Here is a 17865-nt window from a genome sequence, read left to right as displayed (position 1 = left end):
GCAGGCAGGTTCTTTACCACTAGTGCCACTTGGCAAGTGCAGGTTATGGAGCCCACTCCAGTATTTTGGCCTGGAGAATCTCCATGGACAGAGGAGCCTGGTGGGCTACAGTCCACAGGGTCACAAAGAGTTGGACACGACTGAGCGACTGAGCACACCCACACAAGAAGTCTGTATACCCTGGGGATTTTTCACATATCCTGCAGAGGTTTTAAAATCTGACTCTGAATGAGGTCTGCACTTGTAACAAATTCCCAAGGGGTGCTGATGGCTGTCCTCCATGGACCGCACTTTGAGTAGCTAAAACTTGCCGGAATCAAGTTCAGGTATCATTTGCATATTGAAATATGTATTCTTTTACTCATGAATTTCTCTCCTTTTATTTCAGCTTTCCACTATACATAAATACTTTGGGACATTTTATTAACATTTAAAGAATTCTCAGTGGAGGTAGGTTTCATTATCTAGGTATTTCATTTCTTTTTTAAAAAAAATTAATCATTTTTATTGCTCTGGGTCTTCATTGCTGTACTCTGGCTTTCTCCAGTTGTGGCAAGCTGGGGCTACTCTTCACTGCGGTGCTTGGGCTTCTCATTGCCGTGGCTTCTCTTGTTGAGGAGCATGGGCTCCAGGCACACAGGCTTCGGTAATTGCAGCACGTGGTCCATGGGCTTAGTTACTCAGCAGCATGTGGAATCTTCTCAGGCCAGGGATCGAACCCATGACCCCTGCACTGGCAGATTCTTATCCACTGTGCCACCAGGGAAGTCCCTAAGTATTTCATCTCAAGGTGATAAAGGCTGCATGAGAAGCTATTTGCTATAAATGCAGGGAGGTTGTGGTGGGCTCTGACCCAGTGAAGCCACAAGGATGGGCAGGGAAGTGTTGAGTAGGGACTGAGGTGCATCTCTGGAGGTGTGCTTGGGAAGTGGGAGGTAGGGACCTGCCAGTCTGGTTTGCAGAAGTAGAAAATTCCTGAACCTTGGAGCACCAGCAGGCTTGCTACGTGAATATAATGAAGGCATTAAAACCTCCGTCAACTTGGCTTCCCTGGCCCTGGTTCTCCTATCTTGTTAACAGGAATAGAGTGGTGAGCTAGGAGGTATTTTGATTCCAGGGAAGGAACTGAACTGGGAATGGGCCCTTTGTGTGGATGGAGGGTCCCAGGGATCCTAGGAGGAAGGGGGTAAGTAGTTAACAAAATCTCCTCTCTCTGGAGAGTGGGAGGGATTAGAAAAGAGCCCCACTCCCTAGATGTTGAGTGGGGCAGCCCTGGGTGTTGGGTTCAAGCCCTTTGCCCAAGGTGGTTCAGCCCTGACGTGCCCATGTCTCCTGGAGTAGTGGTCTGGGGGATGTGGGTTTGGAGCTGGGATTTCTGACAAAGGCTTCTCAGCTCCCCATCCAACCCAGAATGGCAGGGCGGGGGGGATGTTAAGAGCAGAAAAGGGCCACAAAATCCATATAACTTATTCTGCCTCAAGAAGTAATTCCTTCCACTGAAGCCATGCTTGGAAATGAAGTAATCAAAGCCTTAAGAAAAGTTCAGGCCAGAGGCAATTTTATAGGCTTTACAATAAAATAAGAGGCTTTAAACATCAAAGCACCGGGAATTCTCTGGCGGTCAGGGGTTAGGATTCTGAGCTCTCAGTGCAGGGGACCCGGATCCCTGGTTAGGGAACTAAGATCCCACAAGCCTCACTGTGCAGCCAAAGGAAAAAAAAAAAAGATCAAAGCACCAACCTATCTGGAGAGGGACACTTGCACCTTGGGGGTTTTGAAAAGAAAGAGCTGGGTGGGGCAGGGAGTGGGACAGGAGGGTCTGGAGGGAGAGTCTGTTATGGAAGGTCTGCAGAGGGGGTGGGGGATGGGGAGGAGGGCTCCGGCCTGAGGGGGAGATGGGCCTGGTGGGTGTGGAGGGGTTCCCTCCTTCCAGAAGAAGCCACTACTTGCTTCTCATCAAACTGTCTAGCTGGAATATCCAAAATTACAGACTATGTGAACATTCCCAATAAGGGTTCAGCCAAAGTTGCCTGCATCTCTGGCGTATCCTGCCCAGGCAGGATACATATTACTCCATGCTGGCAACTGCTCATTTAGAAAATATCAGTAATGGGTGATCTCATGTATTTTAAAAGACAGTAATAATTCCTTGTGTGGGGGACTTCCCTGGTGGTGCAGTGCAATACAGGGGATGTGGGTTCGATCCCTGGTCCGGGAACTAAGACACCACATGTCTGGGAACAACTAAGCCCATGTGCCACCGCTACTGAGCCCAAGGGCTCTCAAGCCTGCAGGACACGACTAGAGAGTCTGTGTGCAGACAAAATTAAATACATAAATAAATCTTAAAAAAAAAAATGTATCATGAAGAAACAGTTTAAAAAACAAACAAAAAAAACAAACCTATGTCTAGAAGTGAAATAGACTCTGTAATTTGAAGACTCCCTACAGGGGCTTCCGTGGAGGTCCAGTGGTTAAGATTCTGCCTGTCAATGGAGGAGACTCGGGTTCAATCCCTGGTCTGGGAAGATCCCACAGGCCATAGAGTAACCAAGCCTGTGCACCACAACTACAGAGTCCACAGCATAAATAAATAAATCTTAAAAAAATAAAAACTCTCTACAAACAAAAATCCAGGACCAGATGGCTTCACTGGGAAATTCTAGCAAACATTCAAAGTAGAACTTAACACTGATCCCTCTCAAACTCTTCCAAGAGATTGAAGTGGAGGGACCACTCCCAAAATCAATCTCACAACTGTCATTTGTTTGACCTACACAATAATAATAGTAATAACAATAATGAAGTGATCAGAGGGAAAGACCATTTAACCTCTTACTGGATCTTAAGCTGTGGGTACTATGGCTCCTCCCATTTACAAAAGAGTAAACCAAGGCTGGAGCCTCAGTAAACGGGGGAGCCTGGTGGGCTGCTGTCTATGGGGTCACACAGAGTCGGACACGACTGAAGTGACTTAGTAGTAGTAGTAAACTGAGGCTCAGGCTTCCTTAGTGGCTCAGTGGTAAAGAATCCACCTGCCAATGCAGGAGATGTAGGTTCGATCCCTGGGTCAGGAAGAGCTCCTGAAAGAAGAAATGGCATCCCAAGCCAGTATCCTTCCCTGGGAAATCCCATGGACAGAGGAGCCTGGTGGGCTACAGTCCCAGGGTCGCAAAGACTTGGACACGACTGAAGCCACTTAGCACGCATGCATGTTCGAGGAGAGGTACATCCAGGTTCAAACATTGCAGTGCTTTTCAGCAAAGGGTCCCAGGTCCCAGGTCTGTCTCAGACTCACCCCTGAAATATACTACAGGAGTGCAGAAAGGATGCACAGCCGGATCCTCAGGGGAAAACACTAAAGCAGAGACTGGGAGAATCCATGTGCCTCTTCTCTCTGTCCTCCCCCTTCCCTCTTGGGGGTCATGCAGAGTGAAATTTTCCCACAGCAACAAAAAGGCAGTCACACATGAGCGATGTCCTGGGAAGCTCATGAGAGACCCAGCACCTTGGAGTGTCACTGGGACCTGGACATGGAGGACCCTCTTTCTGGCACGTAACAGAATTATGGATTCCCCAAATGAAAGCGGGGGTCAAGCAGAAACCATCTTGGTTGCACAGTCTAAGTATAATGAGCCTTCTTATCAGTTAAGAAACAGTGGGGACACTTCCAAAATTCAAGTTTCCAGCTGCCAGCCAGGGCTCACCTTGCAAACAGGTATTTCCAAGAAGAGAGAAAAGCTATGTTAAGCCTTTCTGTTATTTATTCAACACGAGCTTCATTATCCCAATGGTTGTATTGTAGTGATGTAGAAGAATGTCCGGATTTGCAGAAAATACACACAAAAAGATTTTGTAGTGAGGTTGGTGGTGCATCAAGTTGGAAATTTACTAAATGTTTCACAGGGAAAAAATGTTTATGTGCCATAATTACAATATCTCTTTAAGTTTGAGATTCTGTCAAAATAAAAATATATATTAAATATATATATAAGAGGAGAGAACTGATAGTGCTGTGGATTGAAGACTGGCCATAAGTCAATATATGTTTCTGGCTAATAGATATGTGGAAGTTATAATACTCTTCTCTCTACATCTGCTTATAATTTAGAATTCTCTATGCTGTTGCTGCTGCTAAGTCGCTTCAGTTGTGTCCGATTCTGTGCGACCCCACAGACGGCAGCCCACCAGGCTCCCCTGTCCCTGGGATTCTCCAGGCAAGAACACTGGAGTGGGCTGCCATTTCTGTCTCCGATGCATGAAAGTGAAAAGTGAAAGTGAAGTTGCTCAGTCGTGTCCGACTCTAGCGACCCCATGGACTGCAGCCTACCAGGCTCCTCCGTCCATGGGATTTTCCAGGCAAGAGCACTGGAGTGGGGTGCTATTGCCTTCTCCGAGAATTCTCTATAACAAAGCAAAAAATCTAGTCAGCAAAGATGTCTTCTAGGACTTCCCTGATGGTACAGTGGATAAGAATCCGCCTATCAACGCATGGGTTCGATCCCTGGTCTGGGAAGATTTCACATGACACGGAGAAACTAAGCCCCTGTGCCCCAACTACTGAAGCCTGCTCACCTAGAGCCTGTGGTCCTCAACAAGAGAAGCCACCTCAGGGAGAAGTCCACACACCGCAACGAAGGGTAGACTCAGATCGTTCCAATTAGAGAAAGCCTGAATGCAACAAGGAAGACCCAGTGCAACCAAAAATAAACTAATCTTAAAAAAAATTAACTCACTTAGAAAAAAAAAAAAAGATGTCTTCTAAATGTGGTTATATCTGGGGAATGCCCTTGCAGTCCAGTGGTTAAGATTCTGCACTTTCACTTCTGAGGGCATAGGTTCAATATCTGGTCAAGGAACTAAGATCCAGGCAAATGGTGCAGCTCAGGCAAATTTAAAAAACAATAAATAAGTAAATAAGCATAGGTATTTCTGTAAAGGAAGAGAAATTGCATTTGGGGGATGCTTTACATGGAAGGTACAGTCCATGGGGTCGCAAAGAGTCAGACACGACTGAGCGATTTCACTCACTCGCTCACTTACATTTGTCTATAACATTATATTTCTAGACACACAGGTAGAAAGTAAGAAATTCAGATAGGCAAAATCAGTAAGTACAAAACTCACCTCTATTCACTGTTCACCACTGCAGTAAACCCTGTAACACTTTAGTTCATATTCTTATTCTATATACACATATCCAGAAGATAGTCTAGAATACAAACACAAGGCTATGTAAATATATATTAATTTATTTTAGCACATATGGATATGCCCATATATGCACATGGAGAAGGCAATGGCACCCCACTCCAGTACTCTTGCCTGGAAAATCCCATGGACGGAGGAGCCTGGTAGGCTGCAGTCCATGGGGTTGCTAAGGGTCGGACATGACTGAGCAGCTTCACTTTCACTTTTCACTTTCATGCATCGGAGACAGAAATGGCAGCCCACTCCAGTGTTCTTGCCTGGAGAATTCCAGGGACGGGGGAGCCTGATGGGCTGCCGTCTATGGGGTCGCACAGAGTCGGACACGACGGAAGCGACTTAGCAGCCGCAGCAGCATATATGCGCATATGTTCTACATAACATATAAGAGTATACATGCTATGCTACACTATGTCGCTTCAGTCGTGTCCAAATTTAATACTGGCATAGGTTGCCATGCCCTCCTTTAGGGGCTCTTCCCAACCCAGGGATGGAACCTGGGTCTCCTGCATTGGTAGGTGGATTCTTTACCACTAGTACCACCTGGGACTCTTTAAGGAGTATATATATATATATAAAAATCTGTGCTTGCTTTTTCCCCAGGCAATGGTCTCCATCTTTCCCTTCCTATAAATTCCTATCTCATTCCTCCTATCTAAATTCCTTCAGTTGACCCAAAAATATCTTTCAGAGCTTAATTGTCCAAACCAGTATCTACTCCAGAACCACACACTACATGTGGTCACTACTCTTAGGTCCCCACAACTCTCAGGTCTGTTTCAACCTGTCAACCTGTCATACTCCCCTTTGGATGAAACTGACAAAACACCCTCCCCTTGGGGTGTGTCCCATCTTCTACTGCAGGTGGGGGGACACTTCAGGGTGGACACATCAAAGGCAGCAGCGGCTTCATCTGCTTTCCATCCAGAGACCTGGGGCTCCTTAGGGATCCTGCAGCAGGGAGGGGGCAGCCATGACCCCTGGACTGGGGTGGGGACAGCCGGATCCTGCCGTTGCACAGTTCTCTCTCACCCTCGTGGCCAGAATGTCACAAATGTGGTGTCACTGTGAAACTGTGCCCACATCCACCGCCTGCCCAAGGCTTTTAACCCTGATTGATTAACTTTTGATCCCATGATTTGCTTAGGGCTTGGGAAATAGGGTTCTGACTCTTCCATTCTCTTCACTGGAGAACACCTTCTCTTGGTGTTTCCTTCTGTACAATTTTTCAACTGAAACAGCTCCTTACTCTGAACCCAGTAGTCACCAAGGTTGTAACATTGAATTTCTATTTAAAAAGAGCTGAGACGCTTTTGGCAAAATAATACTACATTTATAATCTATGATTGACAGAGATATTCCTGATTTATTCTCTCCATATTTAAAAGAATTTCAAAATGTAACTATTTTATACACCACACGATCCAGGATAGGGTTGGGCTCAGGGGACCACATCATTGTTCACAGGGTGGGCAGAACCCTCTGTCTCCAAACATTTTTTGAGTTGGTTCACTGTCAGCTATGAGTCTTGGTCCTGGTCTTAAAACCTCACAAAATGAAATTCATCCCCTACGGGGGCTGGAATTTTCTCGGTCATAGGAATGAGCTTCCAGTTCAGACATGAGGAGGGGGCTTCCTGCACGGGACCAGTGAGCCTCTACAGCAGGCCTGGGAGGAGACCAGGGCAGAGGGCAGGGGGGCTGAACCAGAGGGCCCCTGGTGAGGAGCCCTTTCATGACCCAGCCTTTCCCTGTGCTCACCCATGGGTTTCCAATCAGAAGAACAGGGCCTGCCTTATAGAAGTAGCAGGAATTTTCTTCTAGTAGGACCCTCAACTGGACCCAAGAGATCCCAGGATGGCCAGGAACTACAAGTCCTTAATTAGAGAAACGGTGTGCCCGCACGCAAAGTTCCTGACATCCGTGGGGTGGTTGTTCTCCAAGGATAGCTCTTGACTAGGATAGGCGACCTGCACAATCAAACTGGAGTTGAGCAAACTGGCGTTGGTAAGTTCGACTCCACTTGGCTCATTGTTGAGATCCATGACTAAGATCCACTGTTCCACAGACACAAAGCGAACACCCTTCTCAAGGCTGGAGAACACATGGTTGACCTTCAGGGAGAAAAAGAGATAAGCTCCATTGTGCCCTCAAAGGCTGAGTTGGGGGCCCTCTGGCAGGTGGTATTTTCCCTAGATGGCTGCAACAATGTCTCCACTTCCACACATCCTTCTAGAATCATGCCACTCCTCACCCAGGGGTGGAGTCTAATTCCCACCCACCTTGAATCTGGGCAGGTTTCATTGTAACCAAGAGTGTGGTGGGAGTGATGCTGAGTGACTTTCACAGCAGGATCACAGAGGCAATGCAGCTTCTGCTGGTTTCTCCAGCAGCCTCATGGAGCCCTGAGCCACCAGGAAGCAGCTGCCTGCCTTGAAGCCACCATGCTGTGAGGAAGCCTAAATTAGACCACCCAGGGGGATCCCATGGCCAAGCTCTGAGACTAAACCCAGAGCTGCCTGGCCAGCCACCAGCTGCTGTGTACACACTCACAGCCCACCCTGCCCTTTAGCTCCAGCCAGTATCTGAAATGGAACTTCATAAGAGACTGGAGTCAGAAGCTCCTAGTAGCTCCTAACAGGAAACCATGAAAGGAGATAAAATGAGTGCTGTTGATATTAAGCCACTAATGCTTTGGGCTGTTTGTATGTTATACAGTAGTGGATTAACATAGGCTCCACCAACCTTTCCCTTCACCCTTTTCCCCACACAGACTGACCTTCAAGGGCTCTCTCCTTCTGCACCGCCCGATGTGAAAGCTACTCTTAGAGAACTGATCCAGGATAGTCTTGTTGACATCTACAATTTGGACAATTAGCTGATATACATGTTTATTGCTTCTTCCTTAGAACCACCTGTGGGAGAAGGAAGACCTTAAAGGCTAGACTTGCCATCCCATCTCTTTGGGCGTTTGCCTCCTCCACCAGAGATGCCTTCCTATGTCTACAAATCCAAAATGGTGCCGTGATCCCCAGGACTAGCACCATCCATGTCCTTTGGAAGCTTGATCCCTCTGCCTCTGCAATGAATCCATCTGCACTAAACCCAGTCCCCAGCTGGCCTGCATGTATGTTCATTTTAGAATGAACCTTGGGGTGGGAGATGGGAGGGAGGTTCAGGAAGGAGGGGACATATGTATATTTGTAGCTGATTTATATATGGAGAAACGCAACACAACATTGTAAAGCAATTATCCTTCAATTAAAAATAAATAAAAATTTTAAAAAAGAAGTAATGACCTAGAGCCATGCTCTTCAAGGTACCTCCTCCCACATTATTTCTTCTAGGTCTCATTGGTGGCAAAGATGTTGAGCTATTTCAAATCCTAAAAGATGATGCTGTGAAAGTGCTGTACTCAATATGTCAGCAAATTTGGAAAACTCAGCAGTGGCCACAGGACTGGAAAAGGTCAGTTTTCATTCCAATCCCAAAGAAAGGCAATGCCAAAAATGCTCAAACTACCGCACAATTGCACTCATCTCACACGCTAGTAAAGTAATGCTCAAAATTCTCCAAGCCAGGCTTCAGCAATACGTGAACCGTGAACTTCCAGATGTTCAAGCTGGTTTTAGAAAAGGCAGAGGAACCAGAGATCAAATTGCCAACATTCACTCGATCATGGAAAGAGCAAGAGAGTTCCAGAAAAACATCTATTTCTGCTTTATTGACTATGCCAAAGCCTTTATCTGTGTCAATCATAATAAACTGTGGAACATTCTTCAAGAGATGGGAATACCAGACCACCTGACCTGCCTCCTGAGAAACCTGTATGCAGGTCAGGAAGCAACAGAACTGGACATGGAACAACAGACTGGTTCCAATTGGAAAAGGAGTACATCAAGGCTATATATTATCACCCAGCTTATTTAACTTACATGCAGAGTACATCATGAGAAATGCTGGGCTGGATGAAGCACAAGCTAGAATCAAGATTGCCGGGAGAAATATCAGTAACCTCAGATATGCAGATGGCACCACCCTTATGGCAGAAAGTGAAGAACTAAAGAGTCTCTTGATGAAAATGAAAGAGGAGAGTGAAAATGTTGGCTTAAAGCTCAACATTCAGAAAACTAAGATCATGGCATCTGGTCCCATCACTTCACGGGAAATAGATGGGGAAACAGTGTCAGACTTTATTTTGGGGGGCTCCAAAATCACTGCAGATGGTGATTGCAGCCAGGAAATTAAAAGATGCTTACTCCTTGGAAGGAAAGTTATGACCAACCTAAGTGAAAAGTGAAGTCGCTCAGTCATGTCCGACTCTTTGCGACCCCATGGATTGTAGCCTACCAGTCTCCTCAGTCCATGGGATTTTCCAGGCAAGAGTACTGAAGCAGGTTTCCATTTCCTTCTCCAGAGGATCTTCCCAACCCAGGGATCGAACCTGGGTCTCCCACATTGTAGGCAGACGCTTTACCATCTGAGTCCTAAACAGTATATTAAAAAGCAGAGACATTACTTTGTCAACAAAGGTCCGTCTAGTCAAGGCTATGGTTTTTCCAGTGGTCATGTATGGATGTGAGAGTTGAACTATAAAGCTGAGCTCCAAAGAATTGATGCTTTTGAACTGTGATGTTGGATAAGACTCTTGAGAGTCCCTTGGACTGCAAGGAGATTCAACCAGTCCATCCTAAAGGAGATCAGTCCTGGGTGTTCATCGGAAGGACTATGTTGAAGCTGAAACTCCAATTCTTTGGCCACCTGATGTGAAGAGCTGACTCATTTGAAAAGACCCTGATGCTCAGAAAGATTGAAGGTGGGAGGAGAAGGGGACAACAGAGGATGAGATAGTTGGATGGCATCACCGACTCAATGGACATGGGTTTGGGTAAACTCCGGGAGTTGGTGAAGGACAGGGAGGCCTGGTGTGCTGCGGTTCATGGGGTTGCAAAGAGTTGGACATGACTGAGTGACTGAACTGAACTGAACAGTGGTAATGATTTAAGGTATAATTTTCTTAGTGTTTTAAAAGCATCCAGGAGAATCTAAATAAACAGATGAAGAGATACCCAGCAACATTCAAAGTAAACAACGTCTAATGTCCATCAGTGGTAAATGGATACATTATAGTATATTCAATAAGATATTATACAGTCATGAAAGTAAATTAATTGTAGTTATAGACAATTATGAATGAATTTACAAATATGTTATTGAAAGAAGTCAGATACATACTACATATGACACCATATATAATGTATTCATATATATATTAATATATATGTATATATATAGTATCACAATGGGTAAAATTGATCTATGGTAACAGAATTCAGGATGGCGCTACCTTTGGGTTGGAAGTGTTGGGAATGGGGCATGAGGGGTGCTGAGGGTGCTATTTGCTGGCAACTTTCTGTTCTTTTTTTTAACATTCTGTTCTTGACTTAAGTGAATGTGTTGAATCTGTGTTGAATCCAACCAGGCATTTTCCAATCCAGCTTCCTTTGGGGGTTAAGGGAGGGTTCAGAGACTGAACTCTGCTAAGTACTAAGGCTATGAGAGTGGTAAAGTCATTACTATTCCTTCATCTTAAGACGTTGTTGTTTAGTCACTGAAGTTGTGTCTGATTCTTTTGCAACCCCATGGACTGTAGCCAGCCAGGCTCCTCTGTCCATGGGACTTCCCAGGAAAGAATACCGGATTGCGGTGTCAATTTCTTCTCCACATGGGCTTCCCAGGTGGTTCAGATGGTAAAGAATCTCATGGCAATGCAGAAGACCCAGGTTCGATCCCTGGGGCAGGAAGATCCCCTGGAGAAGGGCATGGCAACCCACTACCGTATTCTTGCCTGGAGAATTCCATGGACAGGGTACAGTCTTTGTGGGCTACAGTCCATGGTGTCACATAGAATCGGACACAACTGAGCAACTAACACTTTACTTTTCCTTCTCCAGGGGATCTTCCTGACTCAGGGATCGAACCCAGGTCTCCTGCATTGCAGGCAGATTCTTTACCACTGAGCCACCTGGGAAGCCCAAGGGATTGTTAGGAGGCCTAAATGACATCACCCATGTCAAGGTCAGCACTTAGCTAAAGGCTGTTTTTATAATCACGGTCACCAGGCAGAGACAGAAATCTCAATCTTCCCACTATCCAGGAGTTCTGGCTCTCTTCCCCTAGGTCCAATACTTCCTTCTTTAGAAACCACCTAAGAAAGAAGGAGAAAAGTCAAAAAGAGGCAAGTTCTCACTACTGCCCTGGTAGTTGGGGAATAGGGAGGGACATTTACTTGTCACCAGGACTGTGGCAGAACGGAGAAAAGACTTCAGGAATGCCTCTATAGGTTCCCTCCATCGTGCAGTGCATCACTAAGCTATGTTTTTGGAAGCCACGTGTTAAGTAAAAAAGACTTGTGCCCAGGTTCGTCGTCCACCTGTGAGCTCAGCTAAAGTCTCATGGGTCTCCCCTATGGTCCCCTGCCGCGCCCCCACCAAACACAAGGCTACCGCACCCTCCCTCCCACTCCCACAAGGACCCTTCCCTGGGCTCCCACCTAGGCCACGAGAGCTCTGAGAGTCCCGGAGGAGGTTGCGTCCTATGGGTCTGCGCTCGCAGAAGCGGCCCAGGATGCAGGGTCCGGGGTCGTCAGCAGGGGGCAGGCAGGTGCGGATGACGGGCCACAGGTCCGGGTGTTTCCAGGGCAGGATGCTCCGCCACAGGTCCCAGCCGTCCACCACCCAGCGCCGGCACACCTGGCGGGATTGCCCGAGCAGCGTGCTTGGGGGCAGGTAGCTCAGCACCTCCTGGAGCAGCTCGTTAGGCAGTCGGTTCTGGTCCAGCACCTCCTCGAGTTCGCGGTCCGGAGCGGGGACCCTGGTGGGCAGGCCCCCAGAGGCCCACAGGTCGTCCTCGCCAGGCCAGGCTGCCGCTGCTGGAGATCCAGTGTCAAGACGTCAGAGTGTCCATGACCTCCAGCCTCCACCAGTCACGCCCCTGCCAGCCACACGCCTGTCATCCCCCCACCCCCTAAACCCCATCAGCCGCCTCCCAGCCCTATCCTCAAGTTCCCAGACTCCTCCCATCCCCTCCATTCTCCCCTACTTGCACCACAGTCCCAGGCAGCCAGCCCGCTCCGGGGCCGCGCAGAGCCCTGACTGAGTCCCACCCTGCATCTCGGCATGCTCCTCCTCCCCAGCAGGCCATCACCTTGCTCCACATGCCCTGATTGCCTTCTCGGCCTTTTTCATACTCCTGCCCTCCCTTCTTAAAACCCAGAACCACCCACCGGCCCTCATTTGCTCTTTCTTACTCCGTGGTCTCCCCGCCCCTCCCTTCTCATTGTCCCGCCCCCTCTTCCCCACTGCTTCGACCCCAACTGACAAGCCAGCTTCTCCCATCCACGCCTCCGGTATTCTCCAGACACCCTCTCCTTCCGGCTGTATTCAGATTGTGAATTAATCAACAAACAGAATCCGCAGAAGAGGAAGCGGGTAGGGTCACCAAGATCCAGAGTCTGTCGTTCTTAGTCCCCACCACTTGTCCCTTGGAGAGTCCCTAACCAGGCGCTAAGTAAGGACCTGGTGTTGAACACCTGCTGTTACTTAGGTATCCAGGCAGGAGGTCTTACATTCTTTAGTTCCATGAAGAATTCCCATCACGTTTAAGGATCCAGCATCATCACTAACTTGGAGATCCTTGCACAGGAGAAAACAGGCTCCAGGGGAAGCCAAATGCATTACTATTTGACTCCCTAAATGAGTGCTGCAATCAGTATAATCCAGCCAAACTTCATGGAAATTTTTACTACTGGTCAGGTTAGAAACCTCTGAAGCAGGTATGACCATATCCCCACTTCACAGCTGAGAAAACAGACCAAGGGACCTGCCCAAGGTCACACAGCTAGTAGGTGAGAGAGCTGGGATTTGAACCTAGCCAGGTTCATGGTCATGGTCACTGTTTGGTGGTCTGCTGCCTGACCGATCCACTACAGCTTTCTGAATCCCAACCATTACGTCTGAGAAGCATGCTCAGCAAATCGATGAGATGCACCCAAAACTGCAACGTCTGCAGCCAGCATTTGTCAACATGTCTGCTTGTCACTCAGTCATGTCTGACTCTTTGGGACCCCTTGGGACCCACCAGGCTCCTCTGCTCACGGAATTCTTTAGGCAAGAATACTGGAGTGGGTTGCCATTGGTCAACAGGAGAGGCCCAATTGTTCTCCATGACAATGCCCAACCACACATCACACAGCCAACGCTTCAGAAGCTGAAAGAATTGGGCTATGAAGTTTTGCCTCATCCTCCATATTCACCTGAACTCTCGCCAATCAACTATCACTTCTTCAAGCATCTCAACAATCTTTTGTAGGGAAAATGTTTCCACAATCAGCAGGAGGCAGAGAATGCTTTCCAAGAATTCCTTGAATCCTAAGGCACGGAGTTTTAAGCTACAGGAATAAGCAAATTTATTTCTTGTTGGCAAAACTGTGTTGATTGTAATGGTTCCTATTCTGATTAATAAAGATGTGTTTGAGCTTAGTTATGATGACTGAAAATTAATGGTCAGAAACTGCAATTACATTTGCACCAACCTAATAGTTAACTACAGAGGATGACAGAAAATGAGATGGCTGGATGGCATCACCGACTCGATGGACATGAGTTTGAGTGAACTCTGGGAGTTGGTGGTGGACAGCGAGGCCTGGCGTGCTGCGATTCATGGGGTTGCAAGGAATCAGACACAACTGAACTGAACTGAGGAGACAGGATTTCAGATAAAATCCTCTCAGCTCCCCACCTAACCCAGCCTCTGGGGGTCAAGAGCAGAAAACAACTACAAAATTCACAAAACATCTTTGCCCTAAAGAAGCAATTCCTTCTACTGAAGCCACGCCTAGAAATGAAATAATCAAAACATTAGGAAAAATTCTGCTAAAATTTCTAATCTCTACAACAGAATAATGATCAAAACATTGGCCTGTTTGAAGGAGAAACACACCAAGGGGGATTTGAAAAGAGAATCCTGGGTGGAGCAAGGAGTGGGACAGGCCAGGTGACTGAAGGGAGAGCCCTGATATGGAAGGTCTGCAAAGGGGCGGAGGGCAAGGAGGAGGATTGCTTCAGCCTTAGGGGAAGATGGGCCGGGGGCATGTGGAGGGGAAGAATCCATCCTGTCTAATGTCCTTGGAACTGTCCAGCCAGAACCTCCCTAATCGCAGACCATGGGAACGTTCCTAATAAAGCTTCAGCCAGAGCTGAACATCTACCCGGTAGCATTACTGCTTGCAGGCAACTGCCCATTTAGAAAATATAAGTAATAGGTGAAGGTGAAGGTGAAGTTGCTCAGTCGTGTCTGACTCTTTGCAACCCCGTGAACTGTAGCCTACCAGGCTTCTCCGTCCATGGGATTCTCCAGGCAAGAATACTGGAGTGGGTTACCATTTCCTTCTCCAGGGGATCTTCCTGACCCAGGGATCAAACCCGGGTCTCCCGCATTGGAGGCAGACGCTTTAACCTCTGAGACACCAGGGAAGCCCATAAGTAATAGGTAATCCCATATATTTCAAAAGACATTTTTAAAATTTTTTTTTGGCCATGCCATGAGGCACGTGGGATCTCAGTTCCCTCACCAGGGGCCAGAGATCAAATCCATGCTCCTTGCAGTGGAAGCACAGATTCTTAACTGTTGGACCTCCAGGAAGTCCCCAAAAGTGGTTGCTTGTATTTTTTTTTTTTATTGTTTGTTTGTTTTTGGACACGCCACACAACTTGGATCTCAGTTCCCCAACCAGGGGTTGAACCCAGGCCCACGGCAGTGGAAGCACTGAGTCCTAACCACTGGACCACCACGGAATTCCCCAAAAGACGTTAATAATTCCTTAAGTGTGCTAGACTATTGCAGTTTCTTCTTTAAAAACAATTAAAAAATTTTATTTCGCTGCATTGGGTGTTAGTTGTGGCATGTTAGATCTAGTTCCATGACCAGCAATTGAACCCCGACCCCCTGTATTGGAAGCATGGAGTCTTCCTCAATGCACTGCCAGGGAAGTCCCAATATTGCAGTTTTTCTTTCAAGGAGAGAGATCTTATCTTTTAGAGATTTATACTGAAATGTTTTTGGAGGAAACAATATGATGCTTGGGAGGCATTAAGTCCTGTGGGAGGATGGATGGAAGTATAGATCCAAAAAAGAGTGACCATGTGGAGAAAAGGGAACCCTCCCTCACTGTTGGTGGGAATTAAATTGCACCAATATAAATTGGTGTGGCCAATATGGAAAACACTACGGAGTTTCCTCAGAAACTAAAAACAGTTGCCATATGATCCTGCAATACCGTTTCTGGGCATAAAATCCAAAACACACATGCACCACAATGTTCACTGCAGCACTGTCTACAATAGCCCAGACATGGAGCCAACCTAAATGTCCACTGCCAGAGGAAAGGATAAAGATATGCTACACAGATAAACACAATGGAATACTCAGTTCAGTTCAGTTCAGTCGCTCAGTCGTGTCCGACTCTTTGTGACCCCGTGAATCACAGCACGCCAGGCCTCCCTGTCCATCACCAACTCCCAGAGTTCACTCAAACTCACATCCATCCAGTCGGTGATGCCATCCAGCCATCTCATCCTCTGTCGTCCCCTTCTCCTCCTGCCCGCAATCCCTCCCAGCATCAGAGTTTTTTCCAATGAGTCAACTCTTCGCATGAGGTGGCCAAAGTACTGGAGTTTCAGCTTCAGCATCATTCCTTCCAAAGAACACCCAGGGCTGATCTCCTTTAGAATGGACTCGTTGGATCTCCTTGTAGTCCAAGGGACTCTCAAGAGTCTTCTCCAACACCACAGTTCAAAAGCATCAATTCTTCGGCACTCAGCCTTCTTCACAGTCCAACTCTCACATCAATGGAATACTACTCAGCTACAAAAAATGATATGCTATTTGCAAGGATGGACCTAGAGATTATCATACTAAGTGAAGTGAGTAAGAAAGAAGAAGATAAATACCATATGATATCACTTCTATTTGGAATCTAAAACATGACACAAAAGAACTTATCTATGAAGTAGAAACAGACTCAAAGACATTGAGAACAGATTTGTGGTTGCCAAGAAGGCAGTGTGGGTGGAGGGATGGATTGCAACTTGGGGATTAGGAGATGCAAAGTATTGTGTCTAGAATGGATAAACAACAAAAACCTACTGTATAGCACAGGGAACTGTACTGAATATCCTGTGATGAGCCATAAGGGGAAAGATTATGAAAATGAATGTACAATATGTATGTATAACTGAATCCACCACTTTGCTGTACAGCAGAAATTACCACAATATTGTAAATCAATTCTACTTCAATAAAATAATTGTAACAAAAGATTGACCATGCTCAGGCCAAGGGGCACCTCCCACGACTGCTGCTACCAGGACCCCCATCCCCACGGCGAGCCACTGCTGACCAACACTTCTGCAGGAGACCCTCCAACACTAGCAGATGAAGAAACCGAGTCCAAAAGACAAGAAGAAGTCAATTGCCCCATGGCACAGTTTAGGTCTCACTTCTGTCTTGAATGAACACTTCTGGTTACGACTGGTTAGAAGATTCACCATGGAACCAGGTCATGGCCTTAACCTATTGTGTAGGGGTGGCCTCCTCCATGGAGGCCTCCTCCCATTTTGCAAGATGGGAAATAAATACATAGAATGATTAAAATAAAATTGACCACAAGTTGCAATAAACACATGAAAAGGTGCTCTAGCTCCTTAATCAACAGGGAAATGCAAATGAACACCACCCCACATCTATCAGAACTGGCTAAGCAAAAATTAAAATCCCAAGAATAAACCAGTAACAAAGAAAAACAACAAAAAACCAATAACAGAATAAATCAGCGTTAGTGAGATTGTGGAGTGATGAAATAAAATGTACATTTCGAGGCAGGACAAGAGAAAATTAAACACAAAATTCTCCCTACGTGTCTGTCTAATGTGCAGTGTTCAACTTCATTACAGCAGAACTCCTGAAAAACATCAGTGTCCGCTCTATCGTAAAGATCATTTGCTTTCTCTTTCTTCTGATGTTAGCAGTGTCACTTCCTGAAGAGCAGTGTTCTCTCCCAGCTCACTTGGGGTCCTGTTGACTTATTGCTTGCTTTGTACATTCTTACCTGGATTATGTATCCTTGGTAAACGTTACGTAAAATATTATATGTCATTTTGTGGTACGATCCTTTGTTTAGAAAATGTATCAATACATAACTCTACCTTCACCTTCTAACAGGTGGTACAGTTCTCAGAGGTTTCTGAGTATCTGCTTCCCCAGCTGTAATCCTGTTTGACTTTAATAAAATTCCCTTTTCCTCTTCTTGAGAGGTGAGGAATTTCCATTGACATTTTTCTTGGAAGAGTCAGCAGGATCTCAGAGACATCCAACAGAGAACATCTGGAGGCTCCCCTGACACCTTGAGCCCCACTAGCTTCTTGGCATTCCTTGGGTGCTTCGGCAAGTTCTGATACCCAGACATCACTGCTTACATGATGTTCTGAATTTTACTCCAGCTCTTTTTCTTGGGACTTGGAGTCCTGAAGGAGTGTGTGTGTGTGTGTGTGTTCAGTTGCTCAGTTGTGTCTGACTCTTGGCAACCTCATGCCAGGCGCCT

At 46.5% G+C, this 17865-nt stretch overlaps 1 protein-coding gene across 1 annotated transcript; it reads right to left on the bottom strand.

Moving 5' to 3' along the window:
• Positions 1–6865: 6865 nt before the first annotated feature.
• On the bottom strand, positions 6866–12379 carry LOC113875313 (F-box only protein 27-like). The gene is made up of 4 exons (XM_027513647.1): positions 12373–12379; positions 11761–12138; positions 11458–11508; positions 6866–6876 (listed from the first exon to the last, which is right to left on the bottom strand). Exons 1-4 carry the CDS (start codon positions 12377–12379, stop codon positions 6866–6868), a joined length of 447 nt encoding a protein of 148 aa, XP_027369448.1.
• Between the last annotated feature and the right edge of the window lie 5486 nt (positions 12380–17865).

Source organism: Bos indicus x Bos taurus, chromosome 18 (genome assembly GCF_003369695.1).
Source record: "Bos indicus x Bos taurus breed Angus x Brahman F1 hybrid chromosome 18, Bos_hybrid_MaternalHap_v2.0, whole genome shotgun sequence".
Classification (NCBI taxonomy): domain Eukaryota; kingdom Metazoa; phylum Chordata; class Mammalia; order Artiodactyla; family Bovidae; genus Bos; species Bos indicus x Bos taurus.
This window is presented reverse-complemented; position numbering and strand designations above follow the sequence as displayed.